The 17,361-nt window shown below is 49.5% G+C and overlaps 1 protein-coding gene across 1 annotated transcript in view; it reads right to left on the minus strand.

Annotated features, from left to right (window-relative positions):
- The window catches only part of MYBBP1A (MYB binding protein 1a), a 1,153,837-nt gene that overhangs the window by 924,847 nt on the left and 211,629 nt on the right, over positions 1 to 17,361 (minus strand). Inside the window, exon 5 of the mRNA XM_069614733.1 lies at positions 9,079 to 9,186. Within this exon, the coding sequence (XP_069470834.1) occupies positions 9,079 to 9,186 (108 nt within the window). The remainder of the gene's footprint in view (positions 1 to 9,078; positions 9,187 to 17,361) is intronic.

Below are 17,361 nucleotides of genomic sequence, written 5' to 3' on the forward strand. Positions count from 1 at the left end.
GAGTCTCGGGGCTCTCTGGAAGCCTCAAAGTGGTGCTCCATACAAAGTGCCTGCTTTTGTCTGGGCAGAATACATTTTTAGGACAACATCCAACGGTTGTCCCTGACAGCGGGAAAATAAACAAGATATCCCTCCCACTAGTTGGTTTAACTTGGCAGATTGTTTCTTAATATGTGCAATGCCCGTGATAGTCTGAGAATCTGACCCCGAAATAGTCAAATTCCTAAACTCTGGCAATTATTTCCCCATTGCAAAGCATTGGCTACATCTTCGCTGATCTTTCGTCCCATGCATTCCATTACTGCAGATTTCTTAGGATTAATTTTAAGCTCCAGATTTTCTATAAAGGCTTCATAGGCGGAGATCAGCACCTGGAGGGCCCTTGGCATTCTGGCAATTAGCACATGTCATCTGTATATGCCAGAACCGGAAAAGCCCTGCCACCCAGATATGGATAGTCGCCCTGGTGTCCACAAAAGCCTTTAAGAGGCCATTAATGTAAAGGGTGAAAAGGATCAGAGCCAAGACACCATTGACTGAAACCACAACTGACCTTAAAAAACGTGGTGCAGTGTCCCCCCCCGCCACGCACCAGTGCACACACACTCCTCATTCTCCCTATGCAGTGCCTGCAATAACACCAAGTTATCCTCCAGGCAACTCACGGAGCTGAGCACGGCCCACAACCTAGATCTATCCACTTTGTTGAAGGCCCTGCTCAGATCCATGAAAGCGAGAAACTCCCACAGAACACTGGAGACAAGTAGGTAAAGATTAAGGCTCTGTTCCATAGTACCCACCCCGGGGCGAAAGCCAAACTTTATTTTTTGACATTGTTCTATCAATCATACCACACAATAGTATAGCAAAGCAAGTGAAGAAAGGACAAGATAAGTAATTACCAAATTAAAGAACATAAGGAAGAAAGGCGTTAAACTACTACACAAAGCCTTCTGAATATAAAAAGGCACTACACTTTAAAAGTTATTTCCAGGCTATAAAAGAATGGGCATAGTGCCCGTCGAATCGCAAGTCCAAACATAACTATTTTCAGAAGGATAGGAGTCTTTAAACAAGTCTTAACAAGTGTTAGCAAAGCCAACAAGCAGTTGTGTTTTAAAGTAGTAAGGTTCTTGGGAGACGGTCTCATCATCCAACTACCACTCCAAGGGGAGGATCCTTGACCAAAACTCCACCGATCACAGTCAGGCATGGGAGAAGTAGAGCAAGGTCTTTGCGCCCATTAAAGCCTATAGGGGCATTTGGTTGAAACAGGTATGTTTACTCGCCCCACCTGTACGCGGATTAGCTCAGGGATCACTTCAGAGGCACCTGAAATTACTTGGCCCTCAGTGCCCTGTATCTTTGTTTCATTGGAGGAGATTTAGGGTTTTCTGGTGCAGGTGTCACTTTTGATGTTGGTATTCTGGGGACAACGGTCGGCGGTTCTGTGCTCTGGCAAGACGGTTCAGAGCTGGATGACCCTGGCACCATGAAGAAAGGAACACCACGTTGTAGACTACCTCAGAAGACCCATGCCACCCTCTCACCCCACCCAAGACATGATGCAGGCAGTGACCAGGGATGGCCACTGCGAACAATGGTTCAGCCGAGCCTCATGGAGGAAACAAATAAGCTGGTCCTGGGAGTCCTCTCTTCGTACTGGCGAGCTGCAATTTGCAGGGGGGACCTTTTGTTTCACAAGTCGAAGGCCTACGAAGTGAGACCCCAGGTCCAAACTCTGGGCAACAACAGATGTAGGGAGGTAGCCCATGAGGAAGCTTGTTAGACCAGAAGTTGGTTCTGGTACACTTCCAAGGGCTTCTAAGGGCAGGATCCCCACAGGCAGAGACTGGTTGTTCCCAGTCATACAGAGGTCGAAGCACCGGTGAATGCCTTCTGGAGATTAGCAAAGGAGCAGGGCTTCACTGGGACGGTTGTAGAAAACAATGCTGTATGGCTGCAATGACTAGTTCCAGTTCTTCAAGGAGATGTTCCTGTCTTGGCTTTGATGAGGATTTGATGAATGGCTAAAGTCCTCCTTGCATCCGGGATTGGAGCTGGAGTCTCCTACAAGTTCACCAATGGTAAGGATCTGCACCATTCCAACTGGCAAGGGCTGCCCACCAGATATGCCCAGCAACAGATACTTTAGTATGGATGTGGAGTGGGACAAGACAGACCAGACCCCCCACATCCGGCCACAAACGGATACTGCTGCTTTGCTCGGAAAAGCTGAAGGATTGCCCAGCAAAGAGCTTACCATGCAAGGCAAATCAGACCCCGAGGGGTTCCACAAAGGGCAAAGATCTCCAAAAGAACTTCCGGAGGCAGATCCCACTCATAAGAGGCCGTACTCTGCCTGCTCAGAGCGTCCGCCGCCACGTTTTCGTCTCTGGCCAGATGAACTGCTGAGATCGAAATTTCCTGCTGGATGGCCCAGAACCAGAACTGCATCGCCTCCCTGCACAATGGGAGTGAACCTGCCCCCCCTTTTTTGTTGAGGTAGTGCATGGCCACTGTATTGTCCGTCATAATCAGGACATTCTTCCCCCGCACAGATGGCAGAAAAGCCTTAAAGGCTAGCCTGACGGCCCTCAGCTCTAACAGATTGAAGAGGAGTCTGGACTCCAACGGAGACCAACGTCCGCTGGCTGTCAATTCGTTGGCATGAGCACCCCAACCTGTGAGGGATGCGTCAGTCACGATCGTCATCTCCGGCTATGGTTGTCAAAATGGTGCTCCCTTCATCAGATTGCCTTCGTCGGGCCACCATAGAAGATCCTGGGCAACTTAGGTCGGAATCTGAACGGGATCCGACATCCTGCCAGAGAACTGCGACCACTGCATCTTGAGCCCACTACAGAGATCTCATCCACAGCCTGGCTCTGGCACCAGGAAAATGCAGAATGCCATGAGGCCGAGCAACCTCAAGAATTCGAACGCCGGGAGACTCTGGGCACGTTGAAACTTGTCCACCATCTGCAGAATGTGATGAGCCCTCACCTGGGGAGGCGAACACAGCCCCAGAGATGTGTCGAGCACAGCTCAGATGTATTGGAGCCACTGGATAGGTGTCAAATGCGAATTCTTTAAATTGAGGCAGAAGCCCAGCTTGTGGAGGGAGTGGTAGGTGACAGACAGATGATCCAGGGCTTGATCAGGAGAGGGCGGCCTTATCAACCAATCGTCCAGGTAAGGATAGAGGTGAATCCCACTTTCCTGAGATATGTTGCCACCACCACCATCAGCTTGGTGAAGACCCTTGGGGCGGAGGTCAATCCAAACGGCAGGACCCGAAACTGAAAATGCGAGTCGCCAACCGCGAACTTCGGGTACTTCCTGTGCTTGGGATGAATCGGCACATGAAAGTGCATCCTTGAGGTCCAGAGACACCAACCAATCATGAAGCTGAAGGGCTTGGAGGACTTGAGAAAGAGTTACCATCTTGAACTTGTCCTTCCCAAGGAGCTTGTTCAACCAACGCAATTCCATGATGGGTCTCAATCCCCCCCACCTTTCTTCGGGATCAAAAAATAAGGGGCATACCATCCCTTGTTCCTCTCCGCTACAGGCACCAGCTCTATGGCGCCTTTCTCCAGCAGGGATAGGATTTCCTGCGCAAGGAGCGGATCCGGATGCTTCTAAGAGAGCTTCCCCGGGGGATTGTCATGAGGGCTCTGCCGGAAGGGAAGACAGTAGCCGTGGGCTATGATCTCCAGAACCCACACATCTGAAGTAATGGCCCGCCATTCTCCAAGATGCTGCGAAAGTCTGCCCCAAACCGGCGAACCATGGGACATGGCCTCATGACTGAGTGGACGTCCCTGCGGCAGTGCCTGAGGGCAAAGAGGCAACTGCCCAAGCAGCAGTGGCACCGCGAGTACCTTGTTTGCCACCCCGGGTACTCCTACAGTGGCCCCTTTGACTTGCAGCTCCTCTCGATCTACCAAAGGAAGAGTAGTACCGGAAATTAACCTCCCCTCCATTGCTGTCCCCTAGGACGAAAAGGCGGAGGTTGATGAACTGCAGCACTCAAAGACTTTGCTGCAGCTTTGGAGGTCGGCAACCTCTCAAGGCTCTAGTCAGCCTTGCTGCCAAACAGATGAACACCATCAAAGGGCATGTTCAGAAGACGGGATTGCACATCAGGAGCAAACCCCAACTTCCGAAACCACACAAATCTGCGTATCACGGTGCTCGCAGCCATGGACCGGCTGACACAGTCTGCCGTGTCCAAACCCAACTGAACGGACTCACACATGGCATCCTTGCCGTCTTGCACGAGTGCTAGAAAACCATGCCGTTCCTCCCCTTCGGGAATATGCTCAGCCGCCAAAGACGCACAGTTCCACAGTGTGTAAATCTTGCTAAGGCACAAGTGGAGTTGGCCAACTTCAACGCCATACCCCTAGCCGAAAATACCTTCTTCACCCAACCATCAAAGCGCTCATCATCCCTATCAGGAGGGATGGTAGAGTATGCAGCCTGCTTCGAGGAGGCCGTAGCCGCCTGCACCAAACTCTCCGGAGTAGGGTGCGTCGATAAGTAGCAGAGGTCATTACTGGATGGGGGGTATTTCTTCGAAAGCAACTTATTAACTGCCAGTAGACTCTCCGGAGCAGTCCAAGCCGCCGCCACCCACCTTTGCAAAGCCATGTGAAACGGCAACACCAGGTCAGTGGACGGACCTTGATCCAGGATGTCCGTCAAATCATCCTGAACAAAATCAACGGGTGAGCAGACCACCCCAAGTATTCTGTCACCCTTGACGCCGATAGGAGGAATCCGCATGCACCCCAGGCTCAGGCCGGCCAAACTCCCCCTCCGGAGAGGTGTCAAGGCCACTAGCGTCATGCAATGACTGACGGAGTTCCTCTATCTGACTATACCCAGACAAAAGGTCATCAGGGACATATGGAGGCACAGCCATCTCCTCATCAGACAGTTCCTCAACCTATGAAATATCTTGTAACGGTTGGAAAGATTCCAATCTAGGAGGAAGAACAGAATAGGGCTCAAAAACAGGCCTCACAGAGTTACTGAGAGCCTTCCTCTGAGGTTCCACAGCCCTCAGGGGCACCTCCGGCAAATCCTCCACAAACGGCGTCGAGGACGCAGAGGGAATCGGCATTGGCGACCTTGAGGGCGGAGCCTCGAGAGAGAGAGCCCCTCGACAGACACAGCGCCGATGCCGCCTTCGAAGGCTTCACTGGTTCTGACGGTCTCGATGGCATCGAGGACCGGGACCTGAATCTGGCACGGCTATGGCAATCTCCCTTGTCCGAGCGGCACCTCGACGGCTCCCGATGATCGCGCCGATCGCCCGAAGGCGTGCGAGTGGTGGCCTGAGCCCATTCCTTGCCGGCTTCTTTCGAAAGGCGTGTACGGAACTGTGCCCTGCGACTCAAAAATCGCCAACATCTGCCGGCGGAATGAATCCCATTCGGCCGGCGACGAAGACTTGGTGGGACAAGTCAACCGTCTGTCGGAGCCCTCCTCCAACGAGGACGGGGAAGGCGACCGGTGACTGCGCTTCCTAGAATGCCTCAACGAGGCAGAGGAATGGCAGGAACCACTCCTAGACCGAGACCCCCTGGATTTTCAATGACGCGGAGAGTCGCCCCTCGAGTCATCAGCCCAAAGCCCAGCGGGCTTCAATTTATGGGGCTTTGACACCCTACCTACCTTCAATTTCTTCTTACGTTCCGCAAGGCCTTAGACGTCAGGGACTGGCAATCCTCGCAGTCAGTTGCGTGGCTTTCGCCAAGGCACCAAAGGCAGATGTTGTGCGGGTCCGTGATAGACATCTTCGAACCGCAGTCCTGACATTTTTTAAAGCTCAACTTTGGGGTAGTAGAAGACATCGCTTTTGAAGAGCAGAACGAGCGCGCCGAGATTCCGAAGCAAACAAGTTCGCGTAAAAAACGGAACTGAGGCTACGGGCACCGTGCGTCCTGAATATAACATCCGGTGACGTCGACCCTCGACGGAGGCCCTCGAGGGACAACAGATCAACGCCATCAACACAGGACACCCTCTGCCAAAAAATTTCCGAAGCAGCACAGCTGTGGACATTACCTGTCATAGATGTGGAATACGTCGGAGGACACAATCCCCTCGAAACAAAGTTATACAGACACAATGGATCCCTACAGCATCTCACTGTAAGGTGAAGTGTGCAGTGCAAAAAAAACAAACAAGGAATTTCACAATGGAGAACATAGTTCTCATAGTTAGCCATTGAGACTATCCCAGATGTGCTTAGCATTGCAAGTGAAGTAAAAAAGGCTTCACTTGACACCAAATGGCAGGAAAGGTTAAAAACAAAATGTTGGGCGGATTTCATAGATATAAATCTAAAGAAAGCAGAAGAAAAAACTCAACATGGGATAACACACCTTAGAAAGTACCTCAAACCAGTTTAGACCCTTGTGGGATCATGTTGGGCCTAGGTCAACAAAATAACTAAGTTTACAAAACAAAATGGCAGAGGTAGGACTTGGAAACCTACATCAATATCCCAACGGCTACCACAAAGTTACATTGGTCTATTGATGTTGTCTAAACCTGGGGTAGCCAAAACAAGAGTACAGATTCCATCACACATCCCAACACACTTTGACAATGATAGAATCACAATTGGAGGAAAGGGAGTTCTAAAAAAAAAAATTACACCTCAACCTTTCAGCCGCGTTCGATCTGGTGGACCACTCAATACTTTGCAACCACCTGGTCACCCCGGCCTGCTTCTATCAGGAGGCAGTCGCCTGGATCCAGTCCTTCCTTAACAGGACAATGTGAGTATTCTCTCCTCTAGCAGCTGCGGACCTGGTACCCATATCATGCGGTGTACCCCAAGGTTCCTGTGTATCGCCCACCCTGTACAGCATTTTCACAAAGCCCCTTTTCGATGATCTAGATGGTTTAGGTATCACCTACACTAATTATGCCAATGATACACAGATCCTCATCCCGTTGACGGGAGATTATGACAAGGATTTGGCCTTTGTGAACAGAGTTTACCTAATCATCCAGGCATGGATGGCCTCTCACGTTCTATGCCTGAATGATGACAAAACAGAACTCCTCATTCTAGGTACACCATCCAACATCAAAAAACTAGGTCCTAAATACGCCTCACTTACAATTGACAACAATAACCTCACCGTGGCCAAGGTAGTTAAAACTCTTGGCTTTTCTACGCTCAGCTTTGGTAAACAAGTTAACGCAATAGCCTCAGCCACATCCTACACTTGTAAGCTAATAAGAGCAGCAAAGCCCTTCCTTTCACCCAATAACTGCATCACTTTAGCAAGAGCCTTGACCTTTTCCAAACGGGATTATTGTAATTCCTTTTATATAGGCAGTAACAAATACATTACCTCTAAAAGTCAGACTTCAAAATAATGCCTTGAGAGCAGCCTCAAGTCTCCAAGAATGCCCATATTTCTGATCTCAGGAGATCTGTCAATTGGCTCTCCACAAAAGATAATATCCTCCTCAAAACTGCTTCTTTGACACATAAATGCCTTAATCATGCAGCCCCACAATACCTTACAGAAAGATTCATTAGACAAACAGCCTCTTACTAGTACCTAGATTCAAGCTCACCAAATCCGGCGGGAGTAGTTTCCCTGTTAAAGCAGCACAATATTGGAACTCCCTTCCTCCAGCTTTAAGGGAAGATCTACCCTACCTACAATTTAGAACTAGACTCATTCTCTGGCTAAAGGAACCTGGCGTCTGACCCTACCTGACCTGCATCCTTCTCAGAATCTATTGTTTATACAAGACTTCACTGTTCTGCTACATTTATGTGCCTCACACTTATTCTTGCTACTTACTGTACCCATCTAATCGTTCTATCTGTTGTTTTATAAACACAGCATTGTAACCTCAGCTGTATCTTTCCTCTTCAATTGTGCAATTTAAGCTTAACAATCCTCGTTATGCTTTTGCGCCCTAATACCTTTGGGTCTGGTGCGCAATATGAATAATAAAACAAACAAAACAAACCTGCCCTGGTAGCCATTTTGGATACCACAAGGCTACCCACCAATATTAGTTGCAATGACAGGGTGACTTCAGATGAAGTACAGCTGAACAGAATTGAAACCGCCATCAAAATGTTTAGGAGGCTCACAAAGGTCGCATTGCCATTTATGGAGTTTCTTTTCCTAACACCTTGTGGGAGCTTATTTATGTCAAATGCACTGTAAATTGGTCTTGTACAACACCTTTCAGCCAAGTCTACTCATCTCACTCCATATGGCTCTGTAAGAAAAGGGGCATGGGTTGATCAGGCAAGCAGAAGTGACACCTGTGGTGTTGATGGGTGCAGGTCGGCAGTACCTGGGACCCAAGTGCAATGCTGATTCTATGGGTTTGGGTGAAACATTTAGAAGGTTTTTAAAAAGGAGTGAGACCACAAGAGCCCAAGATTATCATATTGTGCCACCCCTGCCGCCCCATCCCTGTGTTTTTCCCTCCCCATTTCCCCCTCTGCCCCCCCCCCCCCCTCTCCAGAATTATGCTGTCCAGTTCTTAAACTAAAGTTACTTGAAGTTATTTGCTGGGAGCCTTGCATACACACTGTTGAATGAATCTGCCTAACTCAGCCATGAGGCCTTGACGGGCCCTCCACTGTTTCGATATGGTCATTGCAGATAACCTCATGTCAATCACATTCAAGGACTGAAATATAAAGTGAAATACTCAAACCAAACCACTAGATGGCAACATACGCGTATCATGCAAACCAAACAAATTCAGGACAGAAACAATATTACATCATGTGGAAAATGGGAGCAGCAGGTAATAAGCCTCAGGGGTCACAAATTACCTTATACAAAGTTATAGCGAAGTGGCTAGATAGTGTGTTTCCATCAGAGGACACCAGTACTGAAACCGATACATGAAATTCACCCGACATGACAAAGGTAACTTCCTCTTCCACCTACAAGCAGGCAGGCTCGGCTGTGCTCAGCATGTTAATTTACACAATAATAAAGTTGCTGAATGCAATAAACTATAGAAAGGACTACTAGGTCATTTACACAACGTTCCATTACATACCTCGGAGAGAATGTCAACAATAGTTTTTCTTGGCAGGTCTTTCAGGTGGTTTCTATGCTCAGCCAAACCCTGTAATAGCTGCACAGTCTGTAGGAGAACTTGTGGCTCCTATAAAAGCAAAAACATTAATTTGTAGCCATCTGTGTATGACAGAAAACATAAGATACTGCAGGATCAGTTTTTGGCCTGGGGTTGTCCAAATCTCATTGCCACTATTCTGAGACTATTTCAACACAGTACCTCAATGCACTCATTTTGCAGACTCCACTCCCTTCCACTTTATCTGTGCACATAAAGATGCCAAGCATGGGCCCCCATGGATTCTCGATTGTGAAGCAGGTATACCAATCACTTAGTTGAACATCAAAGATATTATAGTAGGGTTACCTACCCTTGCATCTTTAGGCAACAGGTAGTAACCAGATCAAACTAAGCTGTACGTGGCAGGTCAATCCTCACACAAAGATAAATCACTGTTTCCTCTGCAGGGGAATTTCTGATTTGATTGCAGAGTTCAATGATACTTCCATTCCCAAAGAGAACAGATTTTGGGCAATATCTTCAGTAAAGGCACTAAGTTAACGGTGCATGGAAGGAACAAGTTACTTACCTGTAACTGTTGTTCTCCAGCATGGGTCTGGCATGGATTCACATGCTCATGAATATTCCCTGTCATCAGGCCGGGAATCCTCGGTAAAGAAAAAATCAGTATCAGTTTAGTTTCTGCTCTGTCTTTCTCAGTAGTAACCAATCGCTGGTCTCTGGGTCATACTGCCCCCAGCCAATGACTGCCCTCTCCCTAAGCCCCGCCTCTGGCAGCCATCTTCAGATTTGGTAGCACGCAAAGTGGCAGTATGACCAAGTGAAGAGCCGCAGAGGGGAAGGAGGGAGGGTTCGCATGTGAATCCATGTCAGACCCATGCTGGAGAACAACAGTTACAGTTAAGTAACTTGTTCTTTCTCCAGCATGGGGTCTGGCATGGATTCACATGCTCATGAATACAATACATAGCAGTACACACATGCATAATCAACGGGAGGTGGCAAAGGCTCAACATTAAGCATTACATCAAAAACTCAACATTAAGCAATTCTTACCTCCTCACCCGGCTCACCTTAGGCGAACAGGTTCCGCAGCACCACTTGGCCGACCCTGGACTCCTCCCTGGAATCCTGGTCGACGCAGTAGAATCTCGTGAAGGTGTGCGTCGACCTCCACATAGCAGCCCCGCTGATGTCCAGCAGGGGCACACCAGACAAGAACGCTGTGGTAGCAGCGATAGCTCTGATCGAATGGGCTCTCGGACAGCCAGGCAGAGGACAGTGCATGATGCAGCCGGAGAGCCATCTGGAAATGGAAGCCTTCGAGAGAGCCTTCCCTTGGTTTACAGGTCCAAAGTTCACAAATAGCTGTGATGTCTTCCGAAAACTCTTTGTGCGGTCCACGTAGAACTTCAGCGCTCTAGCCACATCCAGCGAGTGCAAAGTCCTCTCGGCCGGTGACGAAGGCGACGGAAAGAAAACAGGTAACACCAAGGACTCGTTGAGGAGGAAGTCTGACGGCACCTTGGGCATAAAGGAGGGGTGCGTCCTCAGCACCACCCTCGTGTCGTGAAAAGTCAAGTATGGAGGCTTGCAGGCTAGGGCCTGGATCTCTCCCACTCGTCGTGCGGAGGTGATGGCCACAAGAAACGCAGTCTTCCACGACAGGAACTTCAACAGTGCCAAATGCAGGGGCTTGAATGGCGCCCCCATGAGCCTGGTCAGCACCACGTTCAGCTCCCACGCCGGGGCAGGGGCCTTCACCGGCGGGAACGATCGAACAGTCCCTTCATAAATTCCTTCACCAGGCGATGGGAGCACAAGGACGCCCGTCCTGTGGTTCTGGTGTATCGGGAGATCACAGCCACATGTATCTTGATGGAGGCGTGAGCCAGTCCAGCCTTGGCCAGCGACAGTAGATACGGCAGCACTTGGTGCCGTAATCCGTAGAGGGTTAATCTGTGCACGGCACCAGACAGACAGAACCTCTTCCACTTATGTTCGTAGCACTTGAGAGTTGAGGACGCCCTGGCCTTTGCAAGGACCTCTCTGCAGTCAGCCGGGACATCGTACCCTCCAAACTCTAGTGCTGCAGGAGCCAGGCCTGCAAGTTCAGCGACTCCGGGTCGTGATGAAGTATGGCACCTCCTCTGGAGAGAAGATCCGCGTCCGTCGGCAGCTTGACTGGTGGGGATGCTGACAAGTCCAGATGGTCCGGGAACCAGATCTGCCTCGGCCACGCCGGTGCGACGAGGATCATCCTGCACCGGGACCTCTTGAGCTGGTTGACGAGTCGGAGCAGCAACAGCAACAGAGGGAACGCATATAGGAACAGGCCGTCCCAGGGGAACGAGAAAGCATCGCCTATGCTCCTTGGCTGGGGAAACCTGCTGGCAAACCTCTGGCACTTGGAGTTTGTCGCAATCGCAAACAGGTCGATCTGCGGTTTTCCCCATCGTCAGAAGAGTCGATCCACTTGATCCTGACGTAGTTCCCACTCGTGGCATGAGCGCAGCTCCCTGCTGAGTGAGTCGGCGGTGGTGTTCTTTATCCCGGTCAGATGAAAGGGCACGAGAAACATCCCTTGGGCGACGGCCCAATGCCACAGATCCTGGGCTTCCTTGGAGAGGGATGGGGGATCTGGTTCCTCCCTGCTTCCGGATGTAAAACATTGTGGTGGTGTTGTCGGTGAAGATTCTCACCACCTTGCCCTTGAGGGACAGGAGAAAGGACCCGAGGGCCCAGAACACTGCACGGAGCTCCAGAATGTTGATGTGGAGCGTCCTCTCCTCCGGGAGCCAAAGGCCTCTCGCGTGAATTTGTCCGGTGTGCGCTCCCCACCCTTCTAGGGAGGCATCTGTTGTCACCGTTATCTGGTGGGATGGGGTCTGAAAGTCTGTGCCCGCTGTCAGAGGAGCGCGGGTGCCCCACCACCGGATCGCTCGTTTGAAGGTCTCGTTGAGCGGGATCCTGCCCTCGAAGCTGCCCGTCGCTTGGATCCAGCGGGCGTCGAGGAACTCTTGCAGAGGGCGCATCGAAAGCGTGCACAGGCGCATGAGATATATGCAGGAGGACATCATCCCGAAGAGGGACTTGATGGACTTCACCCTGGCCACGTCCGTGGCCAGCAGATGCTGCACCTTGCCCAGGATGGCCTTCGTCCTTTCCTCCGACGGCAAGGCCAGAGGCGCCACTGTGTCGAGCTTGGCTTCCAGAAACAGTGCGACTTGCGACGGGACCAGGTGGGATTTGGGAAAGTTGATGGAGAATCCCAGGTCCGTGAGCAGCTGGACGGTCTTCGCTGTGTGATCTACGACGAGCTCCCTTGTCCTTGTTCGGATGAGCCAGTCGTCCAGGTAGGGGTAGGCGTGGATCCCCTGCAGGCGCAGCCGCGCCGCCACCGGTGCAAGGCACTTGGTGAACACCCTGGGTGCCGACTTCAATCCGAACGGGAGGGCCTTCAACTGGTAGTGCCGTCCTTGGACCACGAACCTGAGGAACTTTCGGTGTCCTTTTAGAATGGGGATGTGGAAGTACGCATCCTCCAAATCCAACGACGACAGGAAATCGCCCTCCTCCAGCTGTCCCAGCATGTGCTGGAGGGTGACCATCCCGAACTTCTGTGCCTTGATGTACTTGTTCAGTCGCCGCAGGTCCAGGATGGAGCGCCAACCTCCTGTCTTCTTTTTCACGAGGAAGTCCCTTGAGTATACTCCGGAGCCCCGGAACCTCTTCGGACGAGCTCGATGGCACCTTTTTTGAGCATCGCCCTTACCTCCAATAGCAGTTGAGGGACGTGATTTTCCTTCCTGGCCACGGGCGGAATGCGGGGGCACTTTTTTAGAAATTCGAGGGCGTGCCCCTGGGCCAGGGCGTCCAGCACCCAACGGTCGGTGGAGATGGACTCCCACACGCTGACGAACTTCGCCAGCCGTCGGTTCAATCTTGCTTGGAGGACGCCTTGGCCTCCCTGTCGATGACGGCGGCGGGGCCCACCCGACTTGCCTCGTCCTCTATAGGCTTCCTGCGACGAGGAGCGGGCCGCTTGGCGGTACGTAGAGGAGCCACTGCCAAATCCCTTGGAGGCACCCTGCTTGCCTCCGGTGCTCCGAAAGGACGACCTTCGTTGCCTAGGGCCTTAGCTGTCTCTGTGTCCGCCTTGATGGCTTGGAGGGACTCATCCACTGTTTTCCCAAACAGATTGTTCCCGTCAAACGGCATGTCCAAAACCTTAGCTTGTACGTCCTGGTGGAAATCCGTCGCCTTGAGCCACCCTCGTTGTCTAAGGCAAACGCTGTTGCCTAGCTGGCGGAAACCGGTGTCGGCAATGTCCGTCGCCACCGTAATGGCGTGGTCAGACGCCACTTCGCCTTCTTGCAAGAGCTCCATGGCCTCGGCCCTCTTGTCATCCGGTAGGAAGTCGAACAGGGGGACGATCTTGTACCATAACTTCTTGTCGTAGCGGGCCACCTTAATCGTCGTTGCCGCCAACAAGATAACTCGTCGTCCCATTGCGTCCAACTTCTTTCCGGGCGTCGAGCTCCCTTTCTCCTGGGCCATGTTCGGGTAGGCCGCAGAAACTTCTGGAATCCTCCAAGAAGCGTAAATCGATGAAATCTTCACAGTTGAGGGGCGTAGAAAAATCTGACACGTATCCCCGTTAATCGGATGTAGAGATGGTGGAGATTGAGGCTCTATTTGACCGAAAAATGAGATTCTCTTTGAAAAAGCGCGAAAACGCAGCAAAAGCTCGAGAGCTAAACACAAGGACTCCCAACACTTGAGCGTGCAGTAAAAATCTGAAGATGGCTGCCAGAGGCGGGGCTTAGGGAGAGGGCAGTCATTGGTTGGGGCAGTATGACCCAGAGACCAGTGATTGGTTACTACTGAGAAAGACAGATCAGAAACTAAACTGATACTGATTTTTTCCTTTACCGAGGATTCCCGGCCTGACGGGGAATATTCATGAACATGTGAATCCATGCCAGACCCCATGCTGGAGACAGTAACAATTGAATTTGTGGCTTTTGCATTTTAATTCTAACCATTGTGACAAAGTGAGAGCAAGCACAGGCCTTGCTCTGCCTTCTATGAACTTTGCCAAAGAGACAGATGCAAGATTTGGAAAGTTTAAGCAGGCCGCCTGACAAGTTATGAATTTATAGTATTTATAAAGTGCAAACCTAGCAGGGAAGGACTGGAACTCTGAATATAGGGGTCCACTAGTGGTCTTGAAGAAACGACAAACTAAAAAAGGAATATTACCTGTGATGGAGATCTGAACATCGGCTGCACATCAGAGCGACATGCGGGTTCTCAGAGGGTCTTAAAGTATTAGTTGAGTTTCATGGTCATTGCGGATTCAGACAGAAGCCACACAGAGCCACCACTTATGGAGGCTAGTTAAAAAAGGGAGATTCGGAATTGGCAGCAGGCTATTTGATCCAAAGCGTGGATTTCACTTTCCACAGATATTTGGCTTCCTTTTAAAAGGAAGGGCAGTTTACAGGAAACTGTCAGATAAGTTGTAAATGCAGCTAAAACTGGCCTGTGCATATAAGGGGTGGATATTGCCATGTTGTAGAAAACCACACAAAACCTTGATCCTGAGAGGGAGACCACATCTGGACATCTGAGAAAGGATGGAGCAGAGCCTGGCAAAGACTGAACGTGTAGCGCACTGGAACTAAAGAGATGGGGAGACGCTTACCCAGGGAGAGGATGTATCCAGTGAACATCTGAAGCTGAGAGGTGCTCATACTCAGAAGAAGCCAGAAAAACACCTTGAGCAATGAGGCTTTGGGATCTGTGATGAATCTGGACAATTCGCCCGGTCTCCCCAGATGGGAGCCACCCCCTTTGGGGCTATGGGGGTGAGCCTGCTACACAAGGCTGACAATCTGACGGTGGGAGAAGAAACTTCGCTATGCAGAGGCGAGCCTCTGTGGAAACGCTGTCTTGGAGGGGAGGAGCGATACCAAGCCGAGGAGCCAGTGATGGCGGGCAGGCAGCGAGACCTGCTAGCTGGAGGCTGCAAGGCGAGCAAACTGACCAAGCAAGACGGAAAGGAAGGAAGAGAACAGTCTTCCTTGGAAGCACAACAACTGGCAAACAGTGATGAGCTGGACACCCGACAAGAGACGCCGAGACCAGAAAGGAGAGCAGAGCCTGGATCCCCAAGCTCCATCAGGCAATCGTGTTTGCTGAAGATGCGAGAAGCCAGAGGGAAGCAAATGCTCCCCACACGCAAGGACGCTGGTGAGCATTAGGAACATTGGCTGTCAAGAGGACCGAAGTCAGGAACCGTACAAAAGCCTGCGGGACGGACCACCGACCCAGGAAAAACAGGAGAAAGGTGCATGCCACGGCTGGTAAAAGCCTCCAGAAGTATGAGACAGTACAAGAAGCTAATGGAACATGGACCCCACTGAACTAAGTCAAAGAAATACGAACACTGTATGCCAGAGCTAGACTAGCAGACCAGGCTATTAAGGACAGATATCTCCTACAGGGAAGAAGGTGAAAAGTGGGTGAACGCTCTGCAACAAAGCTAACCAAAAAAGAGGCTAGGGGAATCTGTAAAAGCAAGCAGAAGCACCAAGTCAAGTATCGTAATTGTGAAACAAGTACGCCTATAAGAGAATCACTGGACTGTGAAGAAGTCTCAGTGTCAAGAATGTGGGAGACAGAGGTTTTAGCACAGAAATCATGAAGGGATCTGGACATTTGAAATAGAGCCTGAGAAAAGGACAAGAAACGCTTTTCTTTTTAAAAGGGGAGAGTGAAACCCTTACAGAGGAGAATTATAATTTCTACCAAGAGACTATCTGAAGATTGTGGAAATTATAGAGTTCATTAAAACAACTTTGAGACTGAGCAAGCCTACTCCAAATTGGGCCAGGCTGAAGCCGACACCGAGGCTATTGTCCAAGCCTCCCCTTTTGCCCAGTGTTTTTCTAAAGTGGTAGGGCCAGTTATTGATTAGGATTCGGACTGAAGACTTGGTTTCTTTGAACCTGACAAGCACCATTTGTTTTGGTTTTGCTTGGCAGGATACTTCCCTGATAGCGATAAGCCTAGGTAAGCATTTTTTGCTTATATTTGTAATAAATCTCTTAACTATGACCCCAATGTAGTCCGAGTCCTCCTCCTAGTTCACCACAGAACTCAAAGGAGGAGTTCTCTCAAAAATTGAGATGTTTTAAGATATTACACCTTATTAATATACATATATTCAAAACATTTTTGGGAAACGTTCCTATGCAAAATGAGAAGCAAATCTGCTCTAAATTTCTGCTTTTTGATCATTTTGTTGACAGGTGTTTTGCTGTATTAGGACAGCATTTGTAGCACTGCCTAGCCTGTGAACGAGGCAATCCAGCATGGTTTAACACGGCGTGTTTGGCTTGCTCTTTCAAAAAGGGACTCATGTGGTCCAGACGTGAAGGGTTAGCCCCTTCAGCTACGTTACCCAAGTTCGAATCCCAGAGTGTTTTTCATTCTAGTGCATCACATTTTGTTTTAAAAACAATCTTTGATGAACCAGAACAAAACAGACTAGTCCAGAAAAAAACGGTTGCTTGGCTGAAGGGGCGAACCCTTCACCACTGGGCCACACAGTAAATAGTAATTTTGTATTTTTGAATTTTCATAAAAAAATAGTATGTGAGCAATAACAAAGAAAATGTATTCTTCTAGGTTTTCTAAATAGAATGGGGCAGTTTTTACAGTAGAATAATTAGCTGGTTTGCACTTCTATGAACATTTGTAGAACATCTGACTCGTGTATTAGTACTGATGTTTATGGAATGTTTTTGTCCATTGTGGGTGTATTGTAGAATTGATTGTGTATTTTTATACTATAAAGAATGAATACCTTCTAAATATTTACATTATTGCCTGTATGTGTCCATTGTCTTGGCTTGAGCCTTAAATCGAACAATCCAAGTAATATGCTTGCGAGACACCATTTTTGCTAGAACTGTTTGCATAAACCAAAAGTCATGAGAGGCAAAAAAATGTAAATATGCACACTGGAGGAGAGAGAACTGAAACTATACAGAAACATTCAAATTCTTATCCAGAAAATACACAATTCAAGAGGCAAGAACGTTTCAGTGGATGATCACATTTAGAAATCAAGATTCCACTGACATTCAACTGGAGACAACGTTGATGTCAAAAGCAGGAATAAAAGGCAAAAACAGATGAGCCAGTTGTTCCGTATTTGCTGTCAAATTC

Source organism: Ambystoma mexicanum, chromosome 9 (assembly GCF_040938575.1).
Source record: "Ambystoma mexicanum isolate Mex_15411 chromosome 9, UKY_AmexF1_1, whole genome shotgun sequence".
Classification (NCBI taxonomy): domain Eukaryota; kingdom Metazoa; phylum Chordata; class Amphibia; order Caudata; family Ambystomatidae; genus Ambystoma; species Ambystoma mexicanum.